We start from the raw sequence: 27,460 nt of genomic DNA, 5'->3' as shown, positions 1-27,460 counted from the left end.
ATTTCTTTTTTTAAATGATGTTAAAACCACCAAAGAAAAATGCAACGAAATCTCATTTTACTTTTAACTAAAATCTGTCTTTGAATATCACATTTGATCTATTTCTCTCTTTTTTTATTTCTCTGATTTGTTGTCAATAAATCAGAGAAATAAACTCGGCAGAGCTTTATGTGAAAATTACAAACTGATCGGTCTGTATTGGCAGAACTCATCCGATTTGAAAACAACAACAATGACACGACCCTGTTTGAGTAAGTACTCTGGTGACAGTAGGAAGGAAAAACTCCCTTTTAAAAGGAAGAAATACCGGCAGAACCAGGCTCAGAGAGGGACGGGGCCACAAGCGGCTGGGATTTCTCATTTTAAATAAATAAAAATAAAGTCCTTCCACGGCTTCATTAGAAACATTAGAAACATTAAAAACAGTCACTTGGTTTCCTCTGGGACCCTCTGACCGCAGAGCCTCGACACTGCTGGTAGATGCAGAGGAATGAGTAGAAAAGATCATAGCAGCTATGTTTAATATGTTTGATATGAATTTAACTTTATAAAGCACATATGGTACAAGTTGTAGTGCAGTAGTAATGGTAGTAATACTGTTGTAATGAACAGTAATACTGGTAGTATTAGCAGGACAAAGTCACAGTGCTCCAGTCAGCACGACCTCTGACCTGTGAGGTCGGAGCACAGATTACAGATCTCTGTTATTCTCTTTCATTTTCAGCGTGTTGAGTCTGAAACACAAACACCTGTCCAGGTACTCGCAGGCCGGACTGCAGCGCTGTGGGGTGACGTTGTGAGTTGTGTGGCGGTTTTCACTTCCTCGTCCACTTCCACCAGAAAAAAGTTTCTGTGAATCTGTTTTCACACTTTGAGAAAACCCGCACATTTATTGTGACTGTGTGCAATTTTGTGTTTCTACTTCCTCGTTGTGGTGAGCTCGTTTAGGAGGCAAAAGGAGAGAAGTGGAAGAAAAACAAGCGTATTTCCTCTTGTTGACTTTCATCATGAGCTTAAATGTGTTCATTTAACTTCAGAGGGAATTTTATTTGTCTTATTCATTATTTTATATGTGTTTGGCTTTTCAAAATAATGTGCTTCATGTTTTATTTGATCTCATTTTATTTTGGTATTTTTATTGTGTCATACATTAATTGATTTACTTAAATAAACCTCTGTTTGCTGTGACACATCAACTTATTTAAAACTAGAAAACGTACTTTGTCCTCAGTGGTGTTTGACACCAGTCTGATAGTCTTTGTGTTTCTGGTGCCTTTTTGGGTCACGACTCTATATATTTAAAAATGCACATGCTAATATTGCACCTGTGTTCAAATGTGCTTTTTAATAAATCAGGGACAGTACATTATGTGAAATGTTTGGAATATACCTGCTGAAATATGATATACAGTCTCTCCATAGTGAGGGAAACAAACACATGACCTGCAGGCCAGCATTTGGTGCAACAAGCAGATTCCTTTCTTTTAGTCTGAGCCTATCAGTGCTGCAATCAACTCACTCAACAGAAGAGAACAAAAGGACCGGTCCCGCTAAATTAAGAGGGACGGCCGGGGGCATTCGTATTGTGCTGCTAGAGGTGAAATTCTTGGACCGGCGCAAGACGGACGAAAGCATTTACCAAGAATGTTCCAATGTGCCCATCTCACATTGTGCGTCAGAAAGCTTTTTCTGAAAACACGGGACTGTTGCTTGCTTTGATTGGACCGCAGCCAGGCTCGCTGAAGCCAAAGCCCTAAAAGTTGTGTCCCGGTTGCGTCAAGGTGTTGAGTCACTCAGAATTCACTGTTTGCATTTGTGATGATAAGTCATAACAAGAGGAAACTCCTTCCTTCCAGTGGTGACTAAAGGGATGTGCATCTGCGAGGAAAGTAGGACGTAAATAATTCAGAGCAGAATAGAGTGAGACGCCTCGTCAGTGCGTCAGATCCATGAGGAAAACTACCCAGATCTGCGTGTTTAAGCAGTCAGGTTCATTTTCCTGCATTTATTCAATTTTCATTCTTATCTTTGTAAAGAGATAAGCAGCAGCTTTGCTAGGAAAACTGGCAAGTCCCGTTTTTCCTTAACGGGAAACAGAAACTTTTCATCTCTGTGTAATTCCTGCAGACCAGGCTGCATGACATCCCAAATTAACCTGCTGCTATCAGCCTATTTCAGCTTCACTGACTCAGAGAAATGTGAAGCTGTGAAACTGAAAGAACGTCTAAGTGGAAAAAACAAACCGAACACTTTCCCAGAAGCCAATCAGTCCCCCAGACTCTCGTGTTCAAATGTCCAAACTTACAGCAGAAATAAACATGTCATGTGTGGACGTAACACAGCTATAAAAACTGTTTCAGTCTCTAAAGATAATTCCCCCTTCCATAACAGCAGGCACACTGCACCACCTTTTCTCCAACAGGCTTCATCAGGACCAGACTTAGGGAAGGGAAGCTGTCTGCTTACACCCTATGACAGAGAGAAGACAAAACTTAAGGACATGCAGTACTGCAGCCTTCAAAATAGAGACAGTGTCTGTCTCCTAAAGAGGGGACGAAGCTGAAGGCTCTCCCTCCCATTCTATTTTTAAATACTGTAGGAAGAACAAGTAGGCCTGCAGTGCAAGAGCGAAGTGCTCTAATAGGGTGATATGGTACTGTGAGGTCTATCACTGCATTTTGGATTGGCTGGAGTCTTTTGAAAGAACTTTAAGGATAACAAACTTCATGTCAAAATGGGACACGCCCCCTAGGGTGGTTGAGAATGACCAAGCAAAGATCCTGTGGGACAGATACAGGCGGACAAATGGCTAACCAACCGGACATAGTGGCGTAAGACAAGCAGAGGAAGACGGCTGTAGTGATCGATGCAGTGATACTGAATGACAGCAACATCAGGAAGAAGGAACACGAGAAGCTTGAGAAGGACCAAGGGCTCAGAGAAGAGCTCGAGAAGATGTGGAGGGTGAAGGTAACGGTGCTCCCAGTGGTAGGGACCCCCAAACTGGGCAAGTGGCTCCAGCAGATCCCAGAAACAACATCGGAGACCTCTGTGCAGAAGAGCGCAGTCCTAGGAACAGGAGCAGCTCAGATACTGTGCAGGACCCGAGCTTGAAGGATAGACCGCCCGCAGGGGTGAGTGGGGAGTTTTATTCATATTTCCATTTTATTTAAATTGACAAGTTTAGATTGTCAGTTATTTTGATTTTATTTAAATTTGTTCTTTTAGTGTAGTTTGAATTAACTATAATAACCTGGTTAGGCAGACTCCTGACGGCCTAATGCAAAAACTTCCTTCTTGTCTTCAAACCTGTATTCTCTCTAATGCCCAGCAGGGGGCGAGTCCCCTGCTGCAAAGACTCAGATTACACAGGTCTCCAAAAAACAAAACAAAACAAAATATTTTCAGCTGCATGGGATATTTCGGGTAAATTGTATGTTTTTTAGGGTGCTGAACCCAAAAATGATTTCATTTCCCTCCATCACGTTCAGTTTTTTGCAAAACACGAGTAGTTTACATTAAAAAAAGCACAACAGCAATGAAAAGTATCAATAATTTAACTGTGCACACTTTTTCTTTAGCTTTGGCTATGAACAAAATAAACCTTTTGGGACACGACCATCTGAGCTCCTCACACCGCCAAACCCACCGTACCCTCCCCCCTCCTACTGACCCCCCTCAATTCCTCACATTTTCTAGTTGTATGTCTCGCTCTTAGAAACATTAAATTAATGTAAGGAATCCTTATTGGATATGGTTTTTTGATTCAATTATAGGATACCAGATTTCAGTTTAAAAAGGTTAATTACAGTAAAAACATGAGTGTTGCAAGAAAACCTGATGAGGTGGAACTTTTAGAGGATTTTTCCCAGTGAGTAAAAATCTATAAGAAACAGTCAAAAAAAATCATATACAATGTTCTGTTTGCAGACCTGTGTTATTTGGATGTCAATAAGAAACTGAGCCTGCTGCTTCCTTTATCTGTGACCTCAGATTTGGTTATTTTCCAGTGGATTTATGTCAGTGCACAGTTACATTTCACTAATTCTGTAAATTACTGAAAATGAACAAAATGTCTGCATTACTCGATTATTCACCCGTCATTCTTAATTTCTTGGACACTTTAATGTCACCTCCCAGCGCTCTTCACAAACTTCACCCTTTGATGCTGTAGTACAGGAAGATGGTGTCGCAGGTGTCGACTGGAATGCCCCTGAAACTCTGCCGCCTTGGCTGGATATTTTGCAGAAAGTCCCACGTCACATTCCTGTACGTACATCAGCCCGACCGAAACAACAGAAGGCTGTTCATGTTTGCATCACTGCGTCATAGTGTGCATGCAGTATGCTGCATGCACATGAGGGAAAATCTGCAGAAATGCCTCAATATCATTATATATTTAAAGTATGTAAATATGCAAAGAATCCCAAACAGCTCTTCTTGGTTTCATCCACAGTTTGTGCTTTTCATGAATCATAGCAGTTAGACTCTGTTTGTCTGAAACGCTGAATTATAGACAAACCTAAAATTCCTGACACTAAACAGCCTTTTACACACATCTAAAGCTTCCATCACTGTTACATTATTTCGGTAAATTTTGCCTGTTCCTCTTCCTTTTCCACTGACACCAGGTAAGCAGTACACCTGGGAGGTTAGGTGCTTTATAAGAGTAAATTCCTGCCTCAGATATTCACGAGTATCCATTGGGGCATACGTACAGTGGGGCAAAAAAGTATTTAGTCAGCCACCGATTGTGCAAGTTCCCCCACTTAAAATGATGACAGAGGTCAGTAATTTGCACCAGAGGTACACTTCAACTGTGAGAGACAGAATGTGAAAAAAAAAATCCATGAATTCACATGGTAGGATTTGTAAAGAATTTATTGGTAAATTAGGGTGGAAAATAAGTATTTGGTCACCTCAAACAAGGAAAATCTCTGGCTCTCACAGACCTGTAACGTCTTCTGTAAGAAGCTTTTCTGTCCCCCACTCGTTACCTGTATGAATGGCACCTGTTTGAACTCATCATCTGTATAAAAGACACCTGTCCACAGCCTCAAACAGTCAGACTCCAAACTCCGCCATGGCCAAGACCAAAGAGCTTTCGAAGGACACCAGGAAAAGTATTGTAGACCTGCACCAGACTGGGAAGAGTGAATCTACAATAGGCAAGCAGCTTGGTGTGAAAAAATCAACTGTGGGAGCAATCATCAGAAAATGAAGACATACAAGACCACTGATAATCTCCCTCGATCTGGGGCTCCACGCAAGATCTCATCCCGTGGGGTCAAAATGATCATGAGAACGGTGAGCAAAGATCCCAGAACCACACGGGGGGACCTGGTGAATGACCTGCAGAGAGCTGGGACCAAAGTAACAAAGGTCACCATCAGTAACACACTACAACGGCAGGGAATCAAATCCCGCAGTGCCAGACGTGTTCCGCTGCTGAAGCCAGTGCATGTCCAGGCCCGTCTGAAGTTTGCCAGAGAGCACATGGATGATACAGCAGAGGATTGGGAGAATGTCATGTGGTCAGATGAAACCAAAGTAGAACTTTTTGGTATAAACTCAACTCGTCGTGTTTGGAGGAAGAAGAATACTGAGTTGCATCCCAAGAACACCATACCTACTGTGAAGCATGGGGGTGGAAACATCATGCTATGGGGCTGTTTTTCTGCCAAGGGGACAGGACGACTGATCCGTGTTAAGGACAGAATGAATGGGGCCATGTATCGTGAGATTTTGAGCCAAAACCTCCTTCCATCAGTGAGAACTTTGAAGATGAAACGAGGCTGGGTCTTCCAACATGACAATGATCCAAAACACACCGCCCGGGCAACAAAGGAGTGGCTCCGTAAGAAGCATTTGAAAGTCCTGGAGTGGCCTAGCCAGTCTCCAGACCTCAACCCCATAGAAAATCTGTGGCGGGAGTTGAAAGTCCGTGTTGCTCGGCGACAGCCCCAAAACATCACTGCTCTCGAGAAGATCTGCATGGAGAAATGGGCCAAAATACCAGCTACTGTGTGTGCAAACCTGGTAAAGACCTATAGTAAACGTTTGACCTCTGTTATTGCCAACAAAGGTTATGTTACAAAGTATTGAGTTGTATTTTTGTTATTGACCAAATACTTATTTTCCACCCTGATTTACCAATAAATTCTTTACAAATCCTACCATGTGGATTCATGGATTTTTTTTTTTCACATTCTGTCTCTCACAGTTGAAGTGTAGCTCTGGTGCAAATTACTGACCTCTGTCATCATTTTAGGTGGGGGAACTTGCACAATCGGTGGCTGACTAAATACTTTTTTGCCCCACTGTAAATGTTTAAAGGTTATACTTATGTTCCATATATGTGTGCACGGTAACAAAAAAATGCATTCTTCATTTTTTGTGCATTTTCTATGAGTTTCATGTACAAAGGATGATTTTCATGAGACAGATCAGGATTTACGAGGTCGCCACAGATAACATATGAAAAAGTCCAAAGGAGCTGCAGACTTGCTGCCAAATACACCGACTAAAATGACACTATAATAAAAACTCGTCAGGTTTCCGAGGCACTGACGTCCCACCGACAGACAGAAGGCTTCATGTTGGTCTCTGTGTGTAAACGCCGTACACGTGCAGGACTGCTGAGTGTGAGATTACAACATTTCTGACATGTTAGCTGCGAAAACAACTGAAAGGAATATTTAAAAAAATCTGAGGATTAGATTCAAAACCCAAAACAATGACAGTGAGAATCCGTCATCCTGAATCATTGCAGGTGCCCGAACGATGATGTGAGTGTGGAAAACCCGTATTGCATGCCCTGGTTTCCTTGTCACTCGCAGAGAGGAAGTCGGTCAATGGGAGTGAAAGGGTTCAAAGAAGCAGGAAGAATCGGCCTTTTAATTCTAATCAGACACATATCCTCTTTCCTCTGTGGGACAGTGATGCAATGAACAGGTTTGACACACAAGTTATTTATAGAATCAGTGGAGGAAGCTGCTGAAATTGTTTGTTTTTTAATTCAGTGTAATTGTTAATTGTTAGACTGGTTTTGTGTGAAGGCATCAAGCTTTAGCAGCAGGCTGAGGTGAACTATTAGCTACTGCCTGTGTTTTTTAAGATTTAAGACTTTTAGAATCTTAACACGACGGCACAAACAAACTCGTTTCAAGTTCATTTTAAACGTAAAGTTAGGACGTCTCACAGGCTGATCTGGCAGGCGAGCTCTGCTTCTAAATACAGGCAGCAAGGCTTTATAGCGAGAGGGAGGAGACTGCAGCGGCATTGCATCACCTCACTGGTTTCTGTGCCAAAAAGCACTGTCAAAGACACAAAGAGCATAAACTCCACACAGAGTAAACAAGGAAACTCTAGCATAAGACTTATTGTGATAACAGAGGCTGGATTTAATCAGTAACTTGTAAAAGCACTGTTACAGTTTCACTTTGAATCATTCAGCTGAAGGCCCGTACCCTGAACGTTTACCTTAATAAAGAATCCCAGAAGGATCTTAAAGACATTTTAAGCTGAAAGATTGCGAGCTTTGTTTGCCCTGAATTTTACCCCACAGGTACCAAACAAGCTTCCCTCTCTCTGCACTGAGGGCTTCAGAAAAGCTTCCAGAAGCAAATGCACCGTTAAAAACACAGGTGGGAAGTGAATAACTCGCTCTTATCCTGGTGTGACAGAGCTGACGTCACACAGACCTAAACATTAGAGAAAAAACTGACTGAAACGTTGGTGCTGAGCCTGTGGACAATTGCCACAGACTGTAGCCGTGTCCCAATTCATAGGCTGCATCCTTCAGAGGCTGCATTTGTAGATGGGACGAAGGCTGTCCAAATTCGAAGACTCCAACAAATGTGTCCTCCTTTTCCCCAGATTTGAAGGATGGCTCGGGTGTATCCTTCGTAGCCCACCATATCCCATAATTCATAGCGCGGCCCAGCCAATTCCAGCTTCCAACATTGGCGGCAGCTATTTAATTTTAATATTATTCTTATTTCTCTTTCTGGGTCACAAAATAAAGTTTTAAGATAATTTCAGGCGAGAATGTAGCTGTGTAAACTTCAAATATCAGCTCGGTTTATCAAGACATCGCATATTTGAGACGTCTGTTACCCACCAGCTTGGAGCGGACCATGAAGTCAAGGCTCACTAGAGCCGACGAGAACAGCGAACTCCCGGCACATTGTTTTCAGACCCTCGCGGTCTTTTGCTACTCAGGTTAAACATGATACATAAGTCACTTAGATAACTTAAACATGTTATTGTTTGGCTTTTTTCAGTGCTTTATTTGTTCCTGAGTAAATCGGTTTGGCTGAGATTAAAGTTCTAGTTTTCATAAACGTCAAACAAAAAACTGATTAAACAGAAGTGTGAGATGGTCGAGTTTATTAAACTCTACAGAGACAGCGGTGACGCTGAAGGCCAGACCGTCCCATTTCACAGCCTCACACTTACGGCTTTCTCTATCTTCTAAGGACCCGGCCTACGTAGACCGCGAAGGCCGGGTCCTCATGCTGAATTTGGACACAGCATGTATGTAAAGGATGGAATTAGGCACCATCTTTAGTCAACAACTGATTTTGGACTCTGCAGTCAGACACATGAACATTAGCAGTGTGGCTGCTGCCACCTTAGACTTTCAAAGCCAGAAGTGACCACATTTGGATGACAGGCTGGCGTGCTAAGTTACCAGCTAACTCCAGTTAGCTCACTCCACAAGCTGCATTAATTTAAAAGGCCAGTAAACCAGGATAGCCAACAAACTGTCAGTCACACGTGTCCATCAGGTTGTCTACAGTCTACCATGTACTTACAGTTTCAGGGGTGAGGGGCAGTGAGCGCACCCAGCACAGCCAAACCCTGCAGTCTTTGTTTGCTGTGTGTGATCTGAGGCGACACTCAAAATTCATGCATTGCACAACGACTTGGTGTGTGTAATGTTCTGCATGTGAGTGAACAAAGTCTTAATTAGAGATTTTCAGAGAGTCCTGGACAAACAGCACACTCGAGCTGCACACGTTTAGGCCGCTCTGTGGTATCCATGGTTACCGAGTAACAGCGGGAGTTCAGAGCTGCTGAATGGAAGCGTCGCATCATCTCAGTTCACTCTAATGGACTACGTTGTACTGCAGCGGTGGATCGTGGAGCCTCACAGTAGTTATGAAAGTTATCCCCATGCTAGCTGCGCCGCAGAGGCACAAGCTATGTCCCAATTCATAGGCCGCATCCTCCTGAGGACCTGGCCTTCGCGGTCTATGTGGGCCGGGTCCTTCGAAGTTATCTAAGTTATCTAAGTGACTTATATATCATGTTTAACCTGAGTAGTGAAAGACTGCGGGGGGTTTGAAAATGATGTGGGGGGAGTTCGCTGTTCTCGCCCCGGTCAGCTGTTCGCCCCGGTCAGCTATCGAGCTGGTGGGTAACAGACGTCTCCGAAAACGTTGGAGCACTTTTGCAAATATGCGATGTCTTGATAAACCGAGCAGATATTTGAAGTTTCTACAGCTACATTCTTGTGTAACACAGAAAGAGTAATAAGAGCAAAATTATAGTTTAAGTAAAATTATAACTAAGTAGCTGCCGCCATTGTTGGAAACAGGAATCGGCTGGGCAGCGCTATGAATTCTGGGATAGGTTGGGCCATGAAGGATACACCCGAGCCATCCTTCAAATCCGGGGAAAAGAAGGGCGCATTTGTCGGCTGCATTTGGAGCAGCCTTCGAATCAGGACAGCCTTCCTCACCTGGCTGTGATGTAATCGGTAAGTAAGTAAAATTTTATTTATATAGCACATTTCTAGATAGAGATCACAAAGTGCTTTACAAGATATAACAGATTAAAAAGACAAAATACAAACAAAGTTAGCAAAAGGCGGTCTACAAATGCGGCCTCCGAAGAATGTGGCCTATGATACGTGCCTACAGTTTGCGTTTGAGATGCATTTTTAAAAGGTAAGAAGTTAAAAACAGCTCTGTATTTTAGCAGCACATGTTTCACTTGGCTAAGCACTTGCAGGAAGTATATGAAGGCTATATGACCTACATGATGAGGCAGGGGCCCTGCAGGTTATCAGCCCGGCTTCTCTCAGCCTGAACGCAGCACATTCTCGTGAGTTATTCTGAGCTGTCACGATCTTAGGGTTTTCCTCACTGGGCCAAGGGGAGGGGCAGCAGGAGGAACCGGTACGTAGCCCCGCTTCCTGTGCGTGATCATACTTCCTACATTTGTCATATCAAAATTACTACAGCGGCTGAGTCCTTCATTTTTAGGTTAGTTCCTTTGTATTAAGAGTTTATGCCTTTCCTCACAAACTCCCCGAGTGAAAGTAATTCATGTGTCTGTATTTTCCTGCTTAGTTACTGCCTCTCACTTCCTGTTTTAACTTGTCAGCTTAATGTCTCTGCATTTTTAATCGTCTCTGCATGCTCCTAACCAGCTTTGGATGGCGTTCACTCTGCTGACCTTTATGGAGGTTTCATCAGATGAAATAAAGGCTCGCCTTTGTTGCTTCAGTCAGTTTTCCTCATCCTGCTCCACATGACTTCAAATTCATCAACCCTCCAAAATAAATATTTAAAATGTATTTAAAAACAAACACTAAATGTTTTGTGTTTATTTCCTCCTTCGACTTCTGCTGACCTCAGAACCTCACTCCAGCAGCAGGAAGTGAATGTAGTCTGACGCTTGAGTCAGCTCGAGTGTGTCATTGCATCACCAGGACACATCTGTGGAGTGATAGGGTAACCACAGGGTGCGCCACACACAAGTGCTGTTATTAAAGTATGAGGGAGCTGCGAGGGCTCCATATTCCTGCTGGTGGTTCAGCAGGAGGATGGGCCGGGGTGGGAAGATTTACAGGGATGAAACTCAGTGCCTGAGAACTGATGTCATATCATGTCATCATGCACAAAAAATAGAGCTGAGACCATAGAGAGCTCACCGGCTAAAAACTGTGAATTAAGATAAGATCACAATCTGATTCACCCCGCTGCTGTAAAGTAACTCATCGCTCCCACTTTTCTGTAGCCTGCTGTTCCTGATGCTGACAGTCCACGTGACAAAGTTCCCACATTTTTCTACAGAAAAATATGAGCGATGAGTGACTTCACAGGAGCAGGGTGACCCCAAGAGGATTTTTTTCCATGTGAAGAGTCAGGAATGACCTCGTTTTATTTTTAAATACATACAATACAGTGTTTCATGGCGCTGTGTTGACATTTTGAAAACTTTTCATTTGAGTTCTTCTTCTCTCAGAAAAAGAAGCCGACAGAAGCTTTTGTGACTCTGATGTGTAAACCCTGAGATGTACTGTTGAGGATCAGAACAGCAGCAGTTGCAGAAAACCTGACAATATTCACGTTTCAGACGATAAACCTTTTTCTGTAAAACATAAACATCTGTCTCTACCTTTAAAAAAACAAACCAACAATGAAACGTGTGAAATGTTTAAAAAGAGCTCACGGCGGAGTTTATTAGAGGTACGAGGCTGTCTGCTCGCGGTGTTCTGAGAAACCATCCTACTCTGACAAATCGTCCTACTCGTATTATAATTTGACGGTGACTTGTGACTAACCCTACCCATAACCTTAAGAAGTATTCCAGAGAGAAAAAGTTAATTTGGGTTCGGTGTTATGCGCATGCGCCGCGTCAGCGCAGAAACATTGGTTAGGACGTTTTTTGACCGGTCACAAACACAGCGCACAGCCAGCAGAGGGGCGGGGCCGCAGCGAACTGTTTCTCATGCGGAAATGTTGATTTTGAGGAGATCCCCATGGCAACCAGGCAGCCGTAGGAGCTCCGCTTGTGTATTTAAAGCAGCTTCAATGGAGCGTCCGCCAGTCTCAGCCGTCCGAAGTCAAGATGGTCGCGAGCTTCCTGCAGTTGGTAAATCACATCACATTAGCGCCCCGGGCTCGCGGACAGCTCTCTCTGACTCTCACGCGTGTTTCTTCCACTTAGCAGATCTCTCTGCTGATCCTCCACGAGCTCTGCGCCGCCGCCTCCAACTCCACGTGTCTCAGCGCCGAGAAGGTGGAGGCCCGCGAGCGAAAGTTTGACGTGAACCTGAAGAAGTTCGGCCTTCAGCGCGACGCCCGCGAGGACCAGAATCTGACTACCTGCGAACACACCTGCGAACAGGCTGCCCAGCAAATGCACGAGCTCAACGGCCGCGCGCTGTCTCCGTGGCGTTACTAGTAAGTATGGAACCCGCAGAGGGACAAAAATGCTCAGACAACAAACAAACAAACAAACAAACCTGTTCTTTGCCTCATCGTCAGCATTTAAAGCGCGCTTTGGGGAGCAGGTTCGACACACTTTTACTTGATTTTAAATGTAATTTATTTAAAATTATTAAAAGTTGTTTAAAATGTTATTTTAATGATTTTTTTTTTAACCATTCTACTTATTGAAGCCAGTTTAGATGATGGTGGAAATGAGAAATCATTTGTGTAGATCATATTTGTAAAATTATTTGAGTACATTTGAAACGATATTGTGTTAATAATACTAGTAATAAGCTGGCAGATGCCTGTATATCTGCCTCTCTGTGTGCATATGTAAGGTTATATGTATATGTAGCTCACATCTTTTTTCCCCTGTATTTAACAAAACCAAAGGAGTCACTCAGCTTTGTGGATAAATGAACGTTATCTCATTAGATGGCATGTGCTGCTCTGTGGTTAATGAAGTACATGGTTAAAGTAAATAATTGTTAAAAGCAGAATTTTTACCGTTTTGTTGCTCACATTAAGTCATTCATTCAAAGTACAGTAAAAAGTATTTAACTTTTGTCCGCAATAAACCTGCATGTAGCACACCAGTGAGTTAAGTGTTATTTTAGATTAATACTAATTCCTGATTCATACACCACTATCATTAACTCAAGTGCTGTAAACAAATACTTGCAGCCAAATGTACATGAAGTAGGCTCCTCACAGCCCTGTTTTACTAGCATAAAAAAAATAATTTACTGCATATATTTATATATGGAGGATTTGGAAAATGTATATGTTATCAAGAAACGGTAAAAAAATAAATAACAAAATGAGATGGCAGCTTAGTGAAGTAAGAGTTCAGTGAACTAGAATGTGACAAAACAGGTCTGTGTTCATGTAGCACACAGGTGTGTTGCAGGTGTCAGCTGCAGACTAAAAAAACTAATTCTAATCAGTGTTTAAGGTTAACTACAGATGTCATTGCTGGGTGCAGTGTTACCAGAAAATGTGACTGTAGCTGAGATGTAGATGCATTTGAGAGTATATACATCATGCTTTGGTTCAGCAGCAGGTATGGTGGATGTTTTTGACAGTAAGTAAGATTTCATCAGAGTGACGGCCTGTGGAGGAAGCTGCACAGATGTCTGTTGGCGTACAGTGCTCTGTAGCGCCTACTAGAGGGCAGGAGTGGGAACAGGTTGGGTCCATGCTGTGATGGTCTGCAGTGGTGTTGCCTGCCTGTTTCCTGATTCTAGATTTGTACAAGCCCTGAATGGAGGACACGTCAGCAGCAGCAGTGACTTTCTGTGCAGTCCTGACTTTCCGGTGTATTCTGTTCTCGTCCTGTGTGGTGGCCAGTGTTGGTCAAGTTACTTGAAAAAAGTAATCAGATTACAGTAACGCATTACTGCCCATCTCTGGTGGTGGCTGATCCAAAGTTTGGATGTGCAGAGAGCAGGCTGGATTATTGCGGAGTAGAAATGGATGGACGGCTGCTGAGCTGGTTCAGGAAGTTCAACCTGGAACCAGCGAGCAGATGAAAGCTACCAGCTTTAATATTAAACGAGCTTTGATTTGAGAAGCCGCGTATTGTCCTGACTGAATCTGCTGTGTGTTCACTGTCTCCTGCACGTGTTGAGGTCTTTTCTGTCTGTCTGTGTCTCCAGCATAGACCGAAACGACAGCAGGTATCCACGTGACATCATCTTTGCCGAGTGCCTTTGTAAGGGATGCATCATCGACGGGCGCGAGGTGAACGACTACAACTCTGTGGAGGTTCGGGCTCCGATGGTGGTCCTGATGAAGACCAAGTGTAAGGACGCAGACACATATCGAGTCCAGAAGACGCGTATCGAAGTCCCGGTGGGCTGCACTTGTGTAAGGCCCAAAATTACTAAGTGATCTGAGAAACTAAGCTTTACTCACACTGAAGGCCATTTATAGCTGTGCAGCACCTTCACTTACACTATAAGAATATTTATCACAGCTTTCTGCCTGCACGTGAAAATGTTTTCTGTAAGTAGTAGTAGAAGATTTTCTGTCCTGAAGCTGCCAGTCCACACCACAATATCTCAGCAACTATCCAGGCCCGTTTTGGTCTGGATAGTTGAGAGAAACTAACCGTGATCGGTCATTCTGGAGTCTTAATCATAAACAGCACCAACACTAAAGCGCAGACAGACTCAGAGGCTTCACGTCCTCAAAGAGCCTCAGACCTTTGCTGTGTGACAGAAAACTATTACAGCTGCTGCGCTGCTTTGTGCAAATACATATCAAGCTTATTTAATATAGCACTTTATCTCCAACTACCTGTAACTTTCCTTCGTCATTCAGACGTTACTTGCAAGTGAAAACTGGTGGTGATTTCTTTTTGTTTAACCTCCTAGGACCTGGCGTCCACATATGTGGACATCGCATTTTGGGTCGTCTTGACCAAAATACTCAATTTTGCTCTACAAGGGCCTGATATCCACTAACAAGGACATTATACTGCCACTGTTCTATCGAAATTTAAAATGAATGTCCTCATATGTGGATCTAATTTTTCTCAGAGACAAAAATCAGGTAAAAAAAACAAAACAGGTAAGTCCCAATCAGCCCAAATAGCAAAGAGAAATTAAAAATGCATACCATGACAGAGTTTGGGTCTTAGGAGGGTAAAACTGAGTTGTGATGAAGACGGATCCATCATCCGTCCGAGCGTCAGTCTGCTCTGTAGAGTTTAATGAGTGACTTAAATCAGGCAGGACTGCAGTCAGTCAGGTTTTTTGATTATTTCTTGGAATAACTCGTCTGAAAGCAGCTTGTTTCCACCTTTCAGTAAACGTCCAACCAACAGACCAGAAACTCCAAAGAAAGTGAGATTTCTTCCCATGTTTTTTTAAAATTAAAAAGTCTCTTTTTCCTCACACGGTTAAAACTGTGAGACCTGCAGGTTTAACCTCTGAAGCACAGAGACTTCACCAAAGACACGAGGATGTGCTTTCACACTTTAGTATTTATTTTGTTGTATTTTATTGTATTTTTTGAGTAGTTTGCACATGCAGATTAATGTGAAATGCCACTAAAGCAGAGTGCCGCTGTAGCTTCACTTTATGCCAGAGCGGCTGGAAGCGTGAACAGAAGATGAATAGTTCAACATTTGGGCAAATTTGAGGCCAGGAGACGTTAGCTTAGCTGAGCACGAAGCCTCGAGTTTTAATGCAACAATGAGTCCAAGGAAAGATTTTAGTATGTTTCATTTACCAAAGAAGAAGCAGAGAGACAGTCAGCTGATCGACTGTTTCACGGTCAGTAACAGCATCATGTAAATGCACTGAGTTTACTAAGGAAGAGTCCATAATTACTGTCGGGACTTCAAATAAATATGTTTTTAATGTGACTAATGTTGTTGTCAGATGGATGCAGAGCAGTAAAAAGCTGGTGAGGTCTCTGACCTGCAGCAGAGTAAAAGTCAGGATGCTCGAGCTCGGAACAAGTGGCTGAAAATCCTCTAAAGCTGACTTGGTTTGGATCCTGGCAGAAACGCTGTGAGCCTTTACAGAGACGCACCTTTTTCTGCTCAGCTTAGCAAACAGCTTCATGGCTCCACATTTAGCAGAGCGATGTGAGAGCGGTCCGACGCCCTCAAGCTGTGAAGGAATCAAATGTTAAACTATGCAAAACAGGACAGTATTGGGCACATGCACAATATGAAGAAGCTGCACATGAATTAGCTTTAAAGAGACTAAAAAGTAATGAAGAGAGGAGAATGAATGTGAAGAAATGTTTTAGTTTCACTATATTTCTTTGAGATATTGTTCATGTTTTTATTTATTTGTATTTTCATGTGAGGTAATGATGCAGATTTGATCCCTTTGAAGAGATTTTTAAAGCTGTTTTTGTCAAACTGTCAGTTTCTGCTGGATAAAGGTGTAAAGCAGGGGTGTCAGACTCAGTTTGCATTGTGGCCACATACAGCCCACCCTGTGTTAAAAGGCCCGGACCAGTGAAAGTGGCCTTTCTGTCAGCGTAAAGAAGCTTAAGTACATATTTAATCCCTGACATGTGTTCATATGAGACCAAGAAGGGCAGTCTGCACAGTACAGCTCAGTTTTTCTACGTGATAAATAAAAGCAGCTGCAGGAAAGAAAGAAACCTGCCAGCCTGACTCTTTGGGCTTAAATGTTCAGAGAGCTCATTCCTCACACTGTACTTATAAAACACCAAGTTTTTGTTAATTCACAGAAAACTTTTACTGTAGTCTCATTATTGAAAAAAGAAATTTTCTGCCCTCAAACTGATTTTCTGTTATTTTATTTCTGTGTTATAGTATGAATGTGGATGGTGGACGTCTTTATCAGTAAGAAAAGCTGCAAACTTACGGAAATACAGTTAAAAGGGCAAAATGTATGCCTTCCTTCACTTGTTCCACCGGCCGAATTAGTCTTTGCTGGGCCCCGAGCCTCCTGTTTGACACCCCTGATATAAAGACACCTGTGAACTTTAAAATTGTATTTTTATTTATTTAACCAGGAAAAATAAAACTCTTGAGATTAAAATTTCTTTTACGAGAGTGCCCTGGCAAAGAAGCACAAGGCCTGACTTTTTGCTGTAATTTGTGTTATAAATGTACCGTCAAAGCTTTGTTTTTATTTCTGTAATCTTTACGTTATAATTTCAGGAGAGTTTAGAAGCGAACCGGGTGTGCGCTGACATGAAGCCGCGTTTATTTCATTTACACTTGTGAAATCCTCCCTGACTCCTGTGCGGCTGATCGTTTCACCTCAAAACGGTTCAACATCTCCTTAAAAGAACATTGTGTAACTATTTTACTGCCAATAAATGAATTTGTTTCTATGATTTGTCCTTTTGTGTCTTTTCTGTAAGTCCTCACAAGTGTCTACATACAGCAGTTTCCTTAATCTGTCACATGGGGGCGCTGTTTTGCATAGTTTCAGCATGACCAGTTTTGGATTCTTTGCGTTAAGACGCCGGGGAATCTATCTTCTGAACTGGTTCGGAAATCCAAGATGGTATGATCTGTCATCTTCATGCTTCCCGTCCTTCCGTCATGACAGGGATAAATGTAAGGAATGTGGAAGAGCACAGACTAAATGTAACGACTGCAGTGGACATGTAGGGAACAAAGGTGGTGCAGAGGTGTTGGGTGGTTATGGCATTAAGGAGAGAAATCCTGATGTGCAGCATCTTCTGTGAAACATGAAAATGGGTGTAGAAGGTGCAAGGCGGTGTCAGATGGTAGTCTGTAGGATGGCTTTAAGGAAGAAGCAAGCGAAGGCAGAGGCAAGGATTAAGTGGTGGAAGTTACAGAAGGACAAATGTTGCTCAGAGTTCAGAGAGGAGGCACAGGATGACTGGGAAAATACGTCTCCAGTCCAAATCCCAAAATACTCCAGTACAAGGAGTATTTTGGGATTGGAGTATTTTTACTGCAGAGCTGCGCCTCATTCAGGGATTGTTGGGAACTTGTGTTACTGCCCGGCAGACTAAGATAAGCAGACATCGCCACCAACTGGACAAAATTATGTGGACAAGTGAGGACAAATGATCTCAGCGAGGCAGAATATGTTTAATTTGACTTATTATTGCACCCACACAGGACACTTACATTTCCAGCTCATTCATCTGCTGCTTCAGTTCTTCATTGTTTGGATTTTGGGCAATAACAACGTTGTTATTATACAGAAGGACAATCAATGATTTTCCAAGTGGATTTTCTCCAAGCTTCACTGTAACAGTAAAATCATATTTCATTGGTCCCTCTATGATCATTTCACTGAGCATGATGACTTTTATTTTTTAGTTTTTTGGTTTGTTCTCTTTAATTTATTTTGACCATGTAAACAATACAAAGAAAGCTCATTGAGAAAAATAAATCAAATTCACTCCAGCTGTTCTGATTGGCTTGCCCTCGAGAAGGAGTGGGAGGACGTGCACGCTGATCTGATTCCACCTCTTCTCCAAAAATTATCAGTTGACATTTATCCAGCTTCCTTACTGATATGAACCTCAATAAGAACATTTTTCTAATAAGCCTCTACGTAAAATACAAATTATTATCATCCTGTTTTTGCAGCCTGCACACATCGAAGCTGAATAAATACTCCAGTGTTGGAACGTTTGCTGTACAATGTGAATACGGACAAAGTGGTCGCTAACTAAACCGAGACGTTCGCTAATATTCACCATTTTTATGATCTCATTATGATCTTTATGCCTCTTTTTTGAAGTGCTTCATGTCTGTGCAGTGCTCCACAACAAAAACACATGCTCTGACTCTTTCTGTTATACTTTTATTTCAATTAGATCTGCATACCTCAGCATTTTAAGAACAATGAGTTAGTATGAATAACACTGAAAATGATGGACACTGTAGTTTATAGTTACTGCCCCAGACTTCTGCACAATGGCTTAAATAAGCTGAAAGCAGCGAAGAGTCGAGACTATGGAGTGATGTCAAATCTAATTCCCTTCTTTAGTACTTTAAAAGTATTTTAAAGTTTTATTTTAAAAAAAGCACTTTTAAAAATACTTTAAGTTAAGGTGAAGCATTAATTATCAAGCCTTTTAAATACAATGACACGAGTTCAGTCGCACTACTTGGTTTAGCTCAAGACATCAGAGAAAAATAAACTTTCAAAGGTTTAAACTGAAAACGTTTCTGTGTGATCACAGTCGACCACACATAAAGTTCTGCAGCAGATCAAAACATACACGTACACCGTGTTCTCACAAAAACACAGTCAGACACAATCAAACACAATCAAACAGTCAAACTAGAGCTGGGCGATATGAGACTTTTTCATATCACGATATGTTCTTTTCATTTCAGGCGATAACGATATCTATCACGATATAAGCCAAATAACTATATTTGTAAGATTTAAATGTGCCGTTGCTCACAAGTAAAATGTGAAATAATCAGCAGCTTGTTTTTATTTAAATATTTATTTCCCATAATAAGTTCAACAGGGTAGATGTACTTAAGGAACATGAGACTTTTTCAGATAAATAAAGGCAAATATTGCAAACTACACAAAAGGCAGCCGCTAAAGCGTTTAAGTTTCAAAATAGAACAAACGAAACAGACTAAACTGTCAATTCCACTTAGAAACAAAATATTAATTCTAAAAATAAATCTTAGTTTGTTTTACAGAAGAACAGACAAAACTAACTTTTGTCAATATCAAATAAACTGAGAACTAAAAGGAAATTCTCAATCTCTCCTTGTTGTATAGCTGAGCTTTTCAAACAGTTTTAACAGTTACTTTAGTCTGACAAAAGCCGAATGACGAATCAGCGCTTCCAGTCAGACTGAGCTGCACCGCTTTATTGTATTTCCAGACTTGCTTTCGGCACATTTACAGTGCGCGCTGCTCTGTTTTTGTCAGACTTGAAATAGCAGAAATACCTTCACACTACGGAACTTCTATGGCTCTTCCGTTCGACAATCTCTCCGGCGTTGGAACCATCATCTGTGTTCTCTTCGGTCACGCTCGGTTGATGTTTCTCTAGTCGGCACACTCATTTCCTCCATTACCCGGTGGCACGGCGGCTGGCTGCTTCCCAAACAAATACACATGTGCGCCTTGGCACTTGTGCTGTACGTCACAAGTCACGTGACGTGACGCTGCGGCTGTGATTGGTTCGGCTCTGCGCTACTTAATTTGGATTGACTGTTCTTTTTTTTTTCTTTTTTTTGTTAAGAGGACAAGAGCGGCGAGGTCTATCGCAACAGTTTGATTTTCCTAACGAGAAAAAGTTATTTCGCAATACATATCGTTATCGTTCTATCGCCCAGCTCTAAATCAAACACAATCAAACAAACGTCAGTTTGTGCACAGAAGCACAGAGGAACTACTTTCTGTTGTTTTTAGATCTCCTTCATCACTCTCAGGGTTTCCGGGCTGAGGATTTTTTCTTGAATTCTTCCAGATGCATCTGTGCATGTTTCCATTTAGCATCAAGGCAGAACTTCCTCCGAGCCACAGTGGTGACTCTGCAAGAAACACATGATACACACTTTAAACACACACGTGCAGTTTCACTGTCGGGAAGAAACTGGAATATACGTCGCAAAGACTTGATTAGAAGTAATAAACATTTCATTTAGTCATTACCAGAAGCCACTGATAGAAATCGCACTTCTTTATTGTCGAACTGATTCAGATCAATCGTGACTCCGAACGAGAGCAAAGACTTGAGTTTTCATTTATGGCAGTTGATCCTGACAGATCAGTGAAGCTGATCCGAACAGGACCCGAGAGCTAAAAACATCTTTTTGGAGGCAGATTTCACTGCATTTACTTAGCTTCACCTAATTTTCTCCTCAACATTATTATTATTGTTTTACAGTTTACAGTCCTGAGCTCACGGACCATGCTGTTGTTGTAATGGCTGCATTTAACATGTGGCAACAGGAAAACGTATTAACACTTATAATTAGAAATCTACATGACATAGATTGGTTCACCCCTATTTCATAAAACCGTTTTACAGCAAGAACATTAATTATTTTGTCACAGCTCACAGTTTGCTGGATGAGAAATATTTAACAGAATTTCAAAGTCAGGTGGTCACAGTGAGAATTTAAGCTGCTACAAAACTGAACAAAAACAGTCGGGATAATAACACTCCTGACCTCCTGAGGATACTCACATGATCGCTTCAAGGTTGCAGCTGCTCTTCATCACATGCTTCACCTTTGTCACTGGTATGTGGATTTTATTAGTGACGGCCTCGCAGCATTCGACACCGTTTATCACCATTTCTATAGCGACTGGCACTGTGGACACACACACAGAGTTAATATGAGTGCAGCTCAGACTCACGGCGCTCAGAGGTCAGAGGTCAGCGGTACTCACTGGCAGAGCTGTGCTTCAGGAAGCAGATGAGCGTCAGGACTGTGAGAGCCAGCAGAGTCTTCATGGTTCCCGACACAGACAGATGTTCTTCTGTTTGAATGTGCAGGGCTGATGTGCTCTGAGCTGCTCGCTGCTCCCTTTATATCCGACGGCCACGTTCATGGCTCAGTGTGTTCTAAGAAGTCACGGTTCCCCTTTGGTTCCACTTCTTCTCCTTTCTGACAGGATTCAGAGAAAAACATCTGGCTGCATGATAGAGCTGCATTTTCAGTCATAAAGTGTTTTCTGTCATAAAGCCCAACAGTTCTGATTGGCCAACGCTTTGGAAATAAAAGTATAGATTGCTTTATTTTTACGAGTGTGTTGGCCTCATGAGACAAACGTGCAGCAGTGACTTCTGGGTACGTTATCTACCAGCCTCTTTATACAATCCTCTGGCATTGTAGATCCATGTGTCCACCAAAGCTTCTTCAGGTGCTATTTTACATTCTCTAAGAGAAGAAAAGGCATCTTGGTGCAAAAATATAACAAAATGCAGATAGATGTAGATGTTTGGTTTCAGGTAAGCAAATCCCTAAAAGTCGATGCTGTTTTTGTTTTATAAGGACGGTTCTAGAAGCCGGTGCTGCAGGATAGTGAGCTCTTGATAGAGCTTCAGTTCATGGTTTCATGGTCTTCAGAAATCATGTCATGCTTTTATTTTCTAACACAATAAAAACATATGTGCCGCTGTGGTCAGAGGATCACATCCAGTCATCATGGGCATGAACATTGTTGTAATTTTATGCTTGTAATGATTTCATTGAACTTTTTTTGAGACTCAAATATGTACAAACAGCCAAACTAACATGAGCTTAAATGTCCTGTAGCAAGTTGCACCTCGACCAGATGCTTTGGGAAACCATCAACAAGCTTCTGGTGTAATTCTGGCTGAATATTTGACCGCTCTTGTTAGCAGAATGGTTAGAGTTCATTTAAACTGGTGATGAAGTCCTCCTTCATTATTCCCACTTTGTGCAGCATACCATCACCACTGGCAGTAAAATAAAAAGGCCCAGAGCACGATGCTACCGCCACTGCCTCAGGTTTGAAAGTCTCACCTTTACTCCTGCTAACGTAAACTGGTTATTGTTGCCAAACAGCTCGGTCTTTGTCTCAGCTGACCATAAAACTTTTCTCCAGAAGGCGACTGGCTCGCCCCTGTGGGAAGCCACGAATTTCATTATAGCCCGAAGGTGTGGACTTTGGATATATTTTGTATTTGTATATACATTTGAGCCTTTTGGCACTGTGAGGATTAGAGAGAGTCCAACATAAATTAAATCTTGTCCACCTAATTCTTGTTTTTTGAAGCCATTATCCACCCTGGAAACAGAACAAGCCCCTGAAATCCACGAGTGACACAACCTTAAACAAAGCTGGTGTAAAAGTGTGTGTCTACTCTTCTTTTCATGCTTTCACTTCCTCGTCTGTCCTCTGCATCATTTCTGCACAGCTCACAGAAAAATACTTGGAAAACTCTCAAAAATTTCCAAATTTTTAAATTTAGTCAAAGAGGAAAAGACGCTCATAGTCAGCCCCACTCGTCCTTCCAGCCACACCGGATCTCACAGCTCGTTTTGATCAGCTGTTCTCTTTCGGTCTAAAGATTCCTCTTCTTTGAAACAGCCTCCGGTAGAAGAAAAAGCTTTACTGCTCACTGTGAGGTCTCAGACGTCATTTCCAAGGCTGAGTCTGTGCAGTGTGTGTTTGCTCTCAGTGTCTGGGGAGGAGACAACATATGACTGTACCTGAAAACACGGACATGTCACCGGTCAGTGACAGAGAATGACCGACAACATTTATCTGTGGTATGAAAACTGCTGCAGCAGGATAAGCAGAGAAGTCAGAGATCAGAGTCCTCCCCGCGCTCACCTTCACAACCAAAACCCTGTGAGGGGCACAAAAGTAAACCCCTCAGCACTCACGCACAACTTTGGCTGAAAGCTGTGTGTTGTTGAACGACTACAGATGTTATTTTGTGTTTGTGGCATAAATGACGCAATCAGATGTAAACCTCACGGTAACATTAATAACAGTTGCTGAAACGACACCAAATTTCAAACCTGTGGGTCTGCATCGTGTTTTTATTCATCTTTACTGATTTCACCAGAGGAGAAAAGGAGCCTGCATCTGTGTTAAAGCTGGTTTTTTACAGGAACAAGAACAGGACCTAAATAAGGAGAAAGAAAGTGATGTCATTTCACCTTCTTTAAATCCTTTTCTAAGCAGAACAATGAAGAACAAAAACATTTATGGTCTGTCTTCGGGCTGTGTGTGTGGTCCCCAGCTATTCTCAGAAACCTTTTTTCAGTTGGAGGAAGTGAAAACTGCGCGACGCTGACCATCTCGCAGCGTCGCAGCTCTGCACTGCCAAACGTATCTGGACATGTGCCACAGGAAAAAGTTTTAATTTAGAAATCTGTCAAAAACTACCAATTATGATGTTGTTTATTCAGCAAGTAAACTGAATTCACACATTTAGACCCGAATTTCATCCGACAAGTCAGAAATGAGTCGATCCCACAGTCCATCAAACACTAAAACATGTTTCTGTTCATGAAAACAAGTAAATAACTGATATTTGTCATCTTAATCAAAAATTATGATGTGGTGTAATATTTTTAATATTTGTAATATTTATAACCAATCACAGCAGATGGCCCCGCCCCTCCCTGAGCCTGGTTCTGCCGGAGGTTTCCCTCTGTTTTTTTTTTTTTGCCTGTCCCGTTTGGCTCTTTTGCATCAGAATTGTTGTCTAAAGGCAAAGAAAGATGCCCAACGGATTTACTTTACCAAACTGACCATCCCAGCCTTGCCATAATGGTCCATTTGATTCACCTTTTATTGTTTATTTTATTTTCACTTACTGAATACGGGACAGACTTGACTGGGGGAAAGAAGGGGAGAAAGAAAGAGGGAAAGAGAAACAGCTGAGAAGAGGGACGGGGGAGAAGGGCAAAAGACAAAAACCAACAGAATGAGCAGAAAAAGAAATAAAAAAATGCATATATCAATCACCTGGATCACCTGCTGAGAAAGAAAAAAGAAAACAAGCAGAAGAGAACAAGAGTAATAGAATAAACAACATCACAATGATATATGGGAATATGACAGTAAATACTAAATATTAAACATTATTGTGCAGCACATAAGATCAACAGAACACAGTGTGCTTTGAGGTAGGAGCCAAAAAGGGTGTAGTTTGTGGGTGTGATCACCCGTGTGTACACCTGTGAGCATGGACGCGCTTGTTTTATTTTTTTTAAAGGTTCCTTCATGTAATGATCTGCTAGAGGGTGTGGGGGGGCCACAGCCCCGTCCTCCAGGGCATGAAGCAGGTTTCTTCCTGTTAAAAGGGAGTTTTTCCTTCCCACTGTCACCAAAGTGCTGCTCATAGGGGGTCATATGATTGTTGGGTTTTTCTCTGTATGTGTTATTGTAGGGTTGACCTTACAGTATAAAGCACTTTGAGGCGACTGTGATTTGGTGCTGTGTAAATAAAATTGAATTGAACTGAATTGAAAATCTGTCCTACAAAAGTGATCTGACCAAGAGGGATAGCAGCATCATAAATCATTGATACAAAGCATAAGATGGATAAAATAATAGCACATACGCATACATACAATTACAACACATTCATACACAGGTTTTGGTTTAGAATAAAGTTACGTTGAAACCAAGCACACCATTGTTTTTCTTGTGACATTACCAATAAGTGTGATGTGTCACATGACCCTCTTCCTATTGAAAAAACAAAAGTTGTATCCAAGATGGCCGACTTCTAAATGGCCACCATGGTCACCACCCATCTTGAGGAGTTTGCCCCCTCACATATACTAATGTGCCACAAACAGGACTTTAATATCACCAACCATTCCCATGTTGTTACGGTGTATCCGTATAAATGGCCCACCCTGTATAATTTGTCGCTCACTGCTGGCTCGCATGCTTATTTGTTTGAAAACGTGCATTTTAATACATTTGGGCACGTTTGTTGTATCATTATAAATGCAGAGATGATGTGATGCACGGAAATGTTTTCAGTTTGTGTTCACGTTTTTTTAAATGTGTAAAGTAACCCTGATAATAATATACAATAATATAATATTTTCTTCTCATTTTAAATCAGGTGTCTTTATTAATGTGATCAAAGTGAGTGCAGCGGTTTCCATCACTGAGTTTGCATCAGTTCTGTCTGTCGCTGCACGGCAGCGATGGATTAACTCTGACTCCGGTCCCAGAGGGCCTGAAATCGGTGGCGAGATGATTTCCATCAAATAATAGGCTGAAGTATCTGAGATCACGTCATGAACGCGCTCTGATGTGAACTTTAGCAGCTTTAAGAAGATGACACTGAGGGGAGGAGTCGGAGCGCTTTGTGTGCTTCCTGTTGGACTTTGTTTGATTTTGAGCATCTTTGTTTTTGTGTGTTTCCCATTAAAGACTTCACTTTGGTTTTCAAATCAAATCACTTTTATTGTCACACATGTGCAGGTACACTGGTACAGCACATGGGAGGGAAATTCCTGTGTGCAAGCTTCACAAGCAACAGAGGTGTGCACAATACAATAACATTAGAATAAGAAATATAAGAATGGGAATCTGAGAATTATAAGAATAAATATATGTACAAATACAGAATGTATGCGCATTACTGAATATGTATATATATACATACGTGTGTGTGTACTTATATATAAAATAAAATAAAATATACAGAGGTCAGCGGTTGGATATTGTGCAAAACAAGTGGCATTTATGTACAGTTCTGGTAAGTGAAGGTGAGGTGTCTGTGAAGTGTTCATCAGTCTGCTGGTTCGGGACCGGATACTTCAGTACCTCCTGATACTGCAGACTTCCTGCCTGATGGAAGTAGTCTGACCAGTTTGTGGCTGGGGTGACCGGAGTCTTTGATGATCTTCTCCGGTTTCCTCAGGCAGCGCTTTCTGTAGATGTCCTGGAGGGAGGGAAGCTCACCTCCAATTGTCCTTCCCGCACACCGCACCACTCCCTGGAGAGCTTTGCGGTTGTAGGCGGTGCTGTGGCCGTACCAGGTGGTGATGCATCCAGTGAGGAAACGGAAGCTGCTCACTCTGTTGATGGTGATGGGGGTGTGTGCTTCTCTGCTCCTCTTGAAGTCTACTATCAGCTCCTTTGTCTTTGTGACGTTGAGGGTGAGATGGTTCCTCGGCACCAGTGGGTCAGGGCGCTGACCTCCTTCCTGTAAGCCGTCTCATCACTGTAGTGTCGTCTGCAAACTTCACAATGATGTTGGAGTTGCTCATGGCTGTCCAGTCGTAGGTGTAGAGTGAGTACAGGAGAGGGCGGCCAGAGGGGCCGATGGCGCGATATGGCAGCCTCGCTTCTGTCAGTCTGCCCCAGGGCAGCTGTGGCTACAACTGTAGCTGCCTCCACCAGTGTGTGAATGAATAGTGGCACTGTAAAGCGCTTTGGGTGCCTTGAAAAGCAGTACAGGAGAGGGCTCAGTACACACCCATGTGTGTTCATTATGAGGGGGGATGAGGTGATGCTGCACAGTCTGACCACTTGGCGTCTGTCAGACAGGAAGTGAAGGATCCCGCTGCAGAGAGAGCTGCTCGGTCCTAGATCCTGCAGTTTCCTGTCCAGGTTCGAGGGATCGATGGTATTGAATGCTGAGCTGCAGACAGAGAGAGGGAAATGCTGAAGATGTGTGTAAACACTCCAGCCAGCTGAGCCGTGCATGACTTGAGGACGCAGCCGGGGATCCCGTCCGGACCACGTTCACCTTTTCTTTAACCAAACTCTGGTTTCTCGCATTTTGATGACATGTCCTTGGACTAAAGTTTCTGCCCAGAATTCAAATGTAGATCAACTTCAGTGAATGGAATCACCCCCCAAAAATCAAATTGAACAAACTAAACATTTCTTTGATTTAAAGACTTAAAGCTGTTATTATGTTTTTTTATTGTTGTATCTGGAAGATGAAAAAACGCAAGTTATTTAAAACCTCAACTTCTTTTTCACTTCTTCACGTTTTGACATCTTGCAGAAAGAGGCAGTGAAAGTTAGACAGGAAGGATTCCAGCTCTGCTCAGATGCAACTGTGTTTTTTATCCTGCAGACCCTGACCTCTTAAAACAGACAACACTTTGTTATTGTTGGTCCAGAGAAACTGCTTTCAAAAAGTAAAAAAGTCCTGACCAAAAGGAGGTAAATACCCGTGTTGTTAAGTTAGGTGATGATTTGTTGCCTGGAGTATGTCTCCTGTGAGGAAAAGCCAGAGGCTGCCAGTGATGTAGCCGACTGTCTAGGATCAATGTCAGTTTCACTGAATTGTAACTTAAG

At 42.3% G+C, this 27,460-nt stretch overlaps 1 protein-coding gene and 1 long non-coding RNA gene across 6 annotated transcripts; one reads left to right on the top strand and one right to left on the bottom strand.

Moving 5' to 3' along the window:
- The first annotated feature begins 9,693 nt into the window (after nt 1–9,693).
- Nucleotides 9,694–17,159, top strand: LOC147338472 (interleukin-17C-like). Of its 5 annotated transcripts, none has more exons than XM_086290659.1 (4): nt 9,694–11,889; nt 11,965–12,200; nt 13,889–14,034; nt 15,620–17,153. In XM_086290659.1, the coding sequence occupies exons 1-4, from the start codon at nt 11,866–11,868 to the stop codon at nt 15,646–15,648; spliced, it is 435 nt and encodes a 144-aa protein (XP_086146785.1). In that variant the 5' UTR covers nt 9,694–11,865; the 3' UTR covers nt 15,649–17,153. The 5 variants fall into 5 exon arrangements, with proteins under 5 accessions (XP_086146785.1, XP_086146869.1, XP_086146708.1 ...); XM_086290743.1 differs by having other exon boundaries at nt 9,695–11,889; nt 16,885–17,159; XM_086290582.1 differs by having other exon boundaries at nt 9,697–11,889; nt 13,889–14,099.
- A 1,354-nt stretch (nt 17,160–18,513) lies between these two features.
- On the bottom strand, nt 18,514–21,253 carry LOC147338471 (uncharacterized). Its single transcript, XR_015130131.1, has 3 exons — nt 21,089–21,253; nt 20,883–21,009; nt 18,514–20,223 (listed from the first exon to the last, which is right to left on the bottom strand). It is a non-coding gene; the product is annotated as an uncharacterized LOC147338471 (long non-coding RNA).
- Between the last annotated feature and the right edge of the window lie 6,207 nt (nt 21,254–27,460).

The sequence above is a fragment of the Aulonocara sp. 'chitande type north' Nkhata Bay genome, linkage group LG1, assembly GCF_057382095.1.
Source record: "Aulonocara sp. 'chitande type north' Nkhata Bay isolate Kocher_YH1m ecotype deep benthic linkage group LG1, A_spYH_male_GT1.1, whole genome shotgun sequence".
NCBI classification, from domain to species: Eukaryota; Metazoa; Chordata; class Actinopteri; order Cichliformes; family Cichlidae; genus Aulonocara; species Aulonocara sp. 'chitande type north' Nkhata Bay.
This window is presented reverse-complemented; position numbering and strand designations above follow the sequence as displayed.

What these genes read in the sequence shown, in the direction of transcription:
- LOC147338472 (XM_086290469.1), top strand. Translation starts at nt 11,866, where the DNA reads ATGGTCGCGAGCTTCCTGCAGTTG. An exon ending in TCGCGAGCTTCCTGCAGTTG is followed by an intron (nt 11,890 to 11,964) that starts GTAAATCACATC and finishes TCTTCCACTTAG; the next exon opens with CAGATCTCTCTGCTGATCCT. An exon ending in CTGTCTCCGTGGCGTTACTA is followed by an intron (nt 12,201 to 13,888) that starts GTAAGTATGGAA and finishes CTGTGTCTCCAG; the next exon opens with CATAGACCGAAACGACAGCA.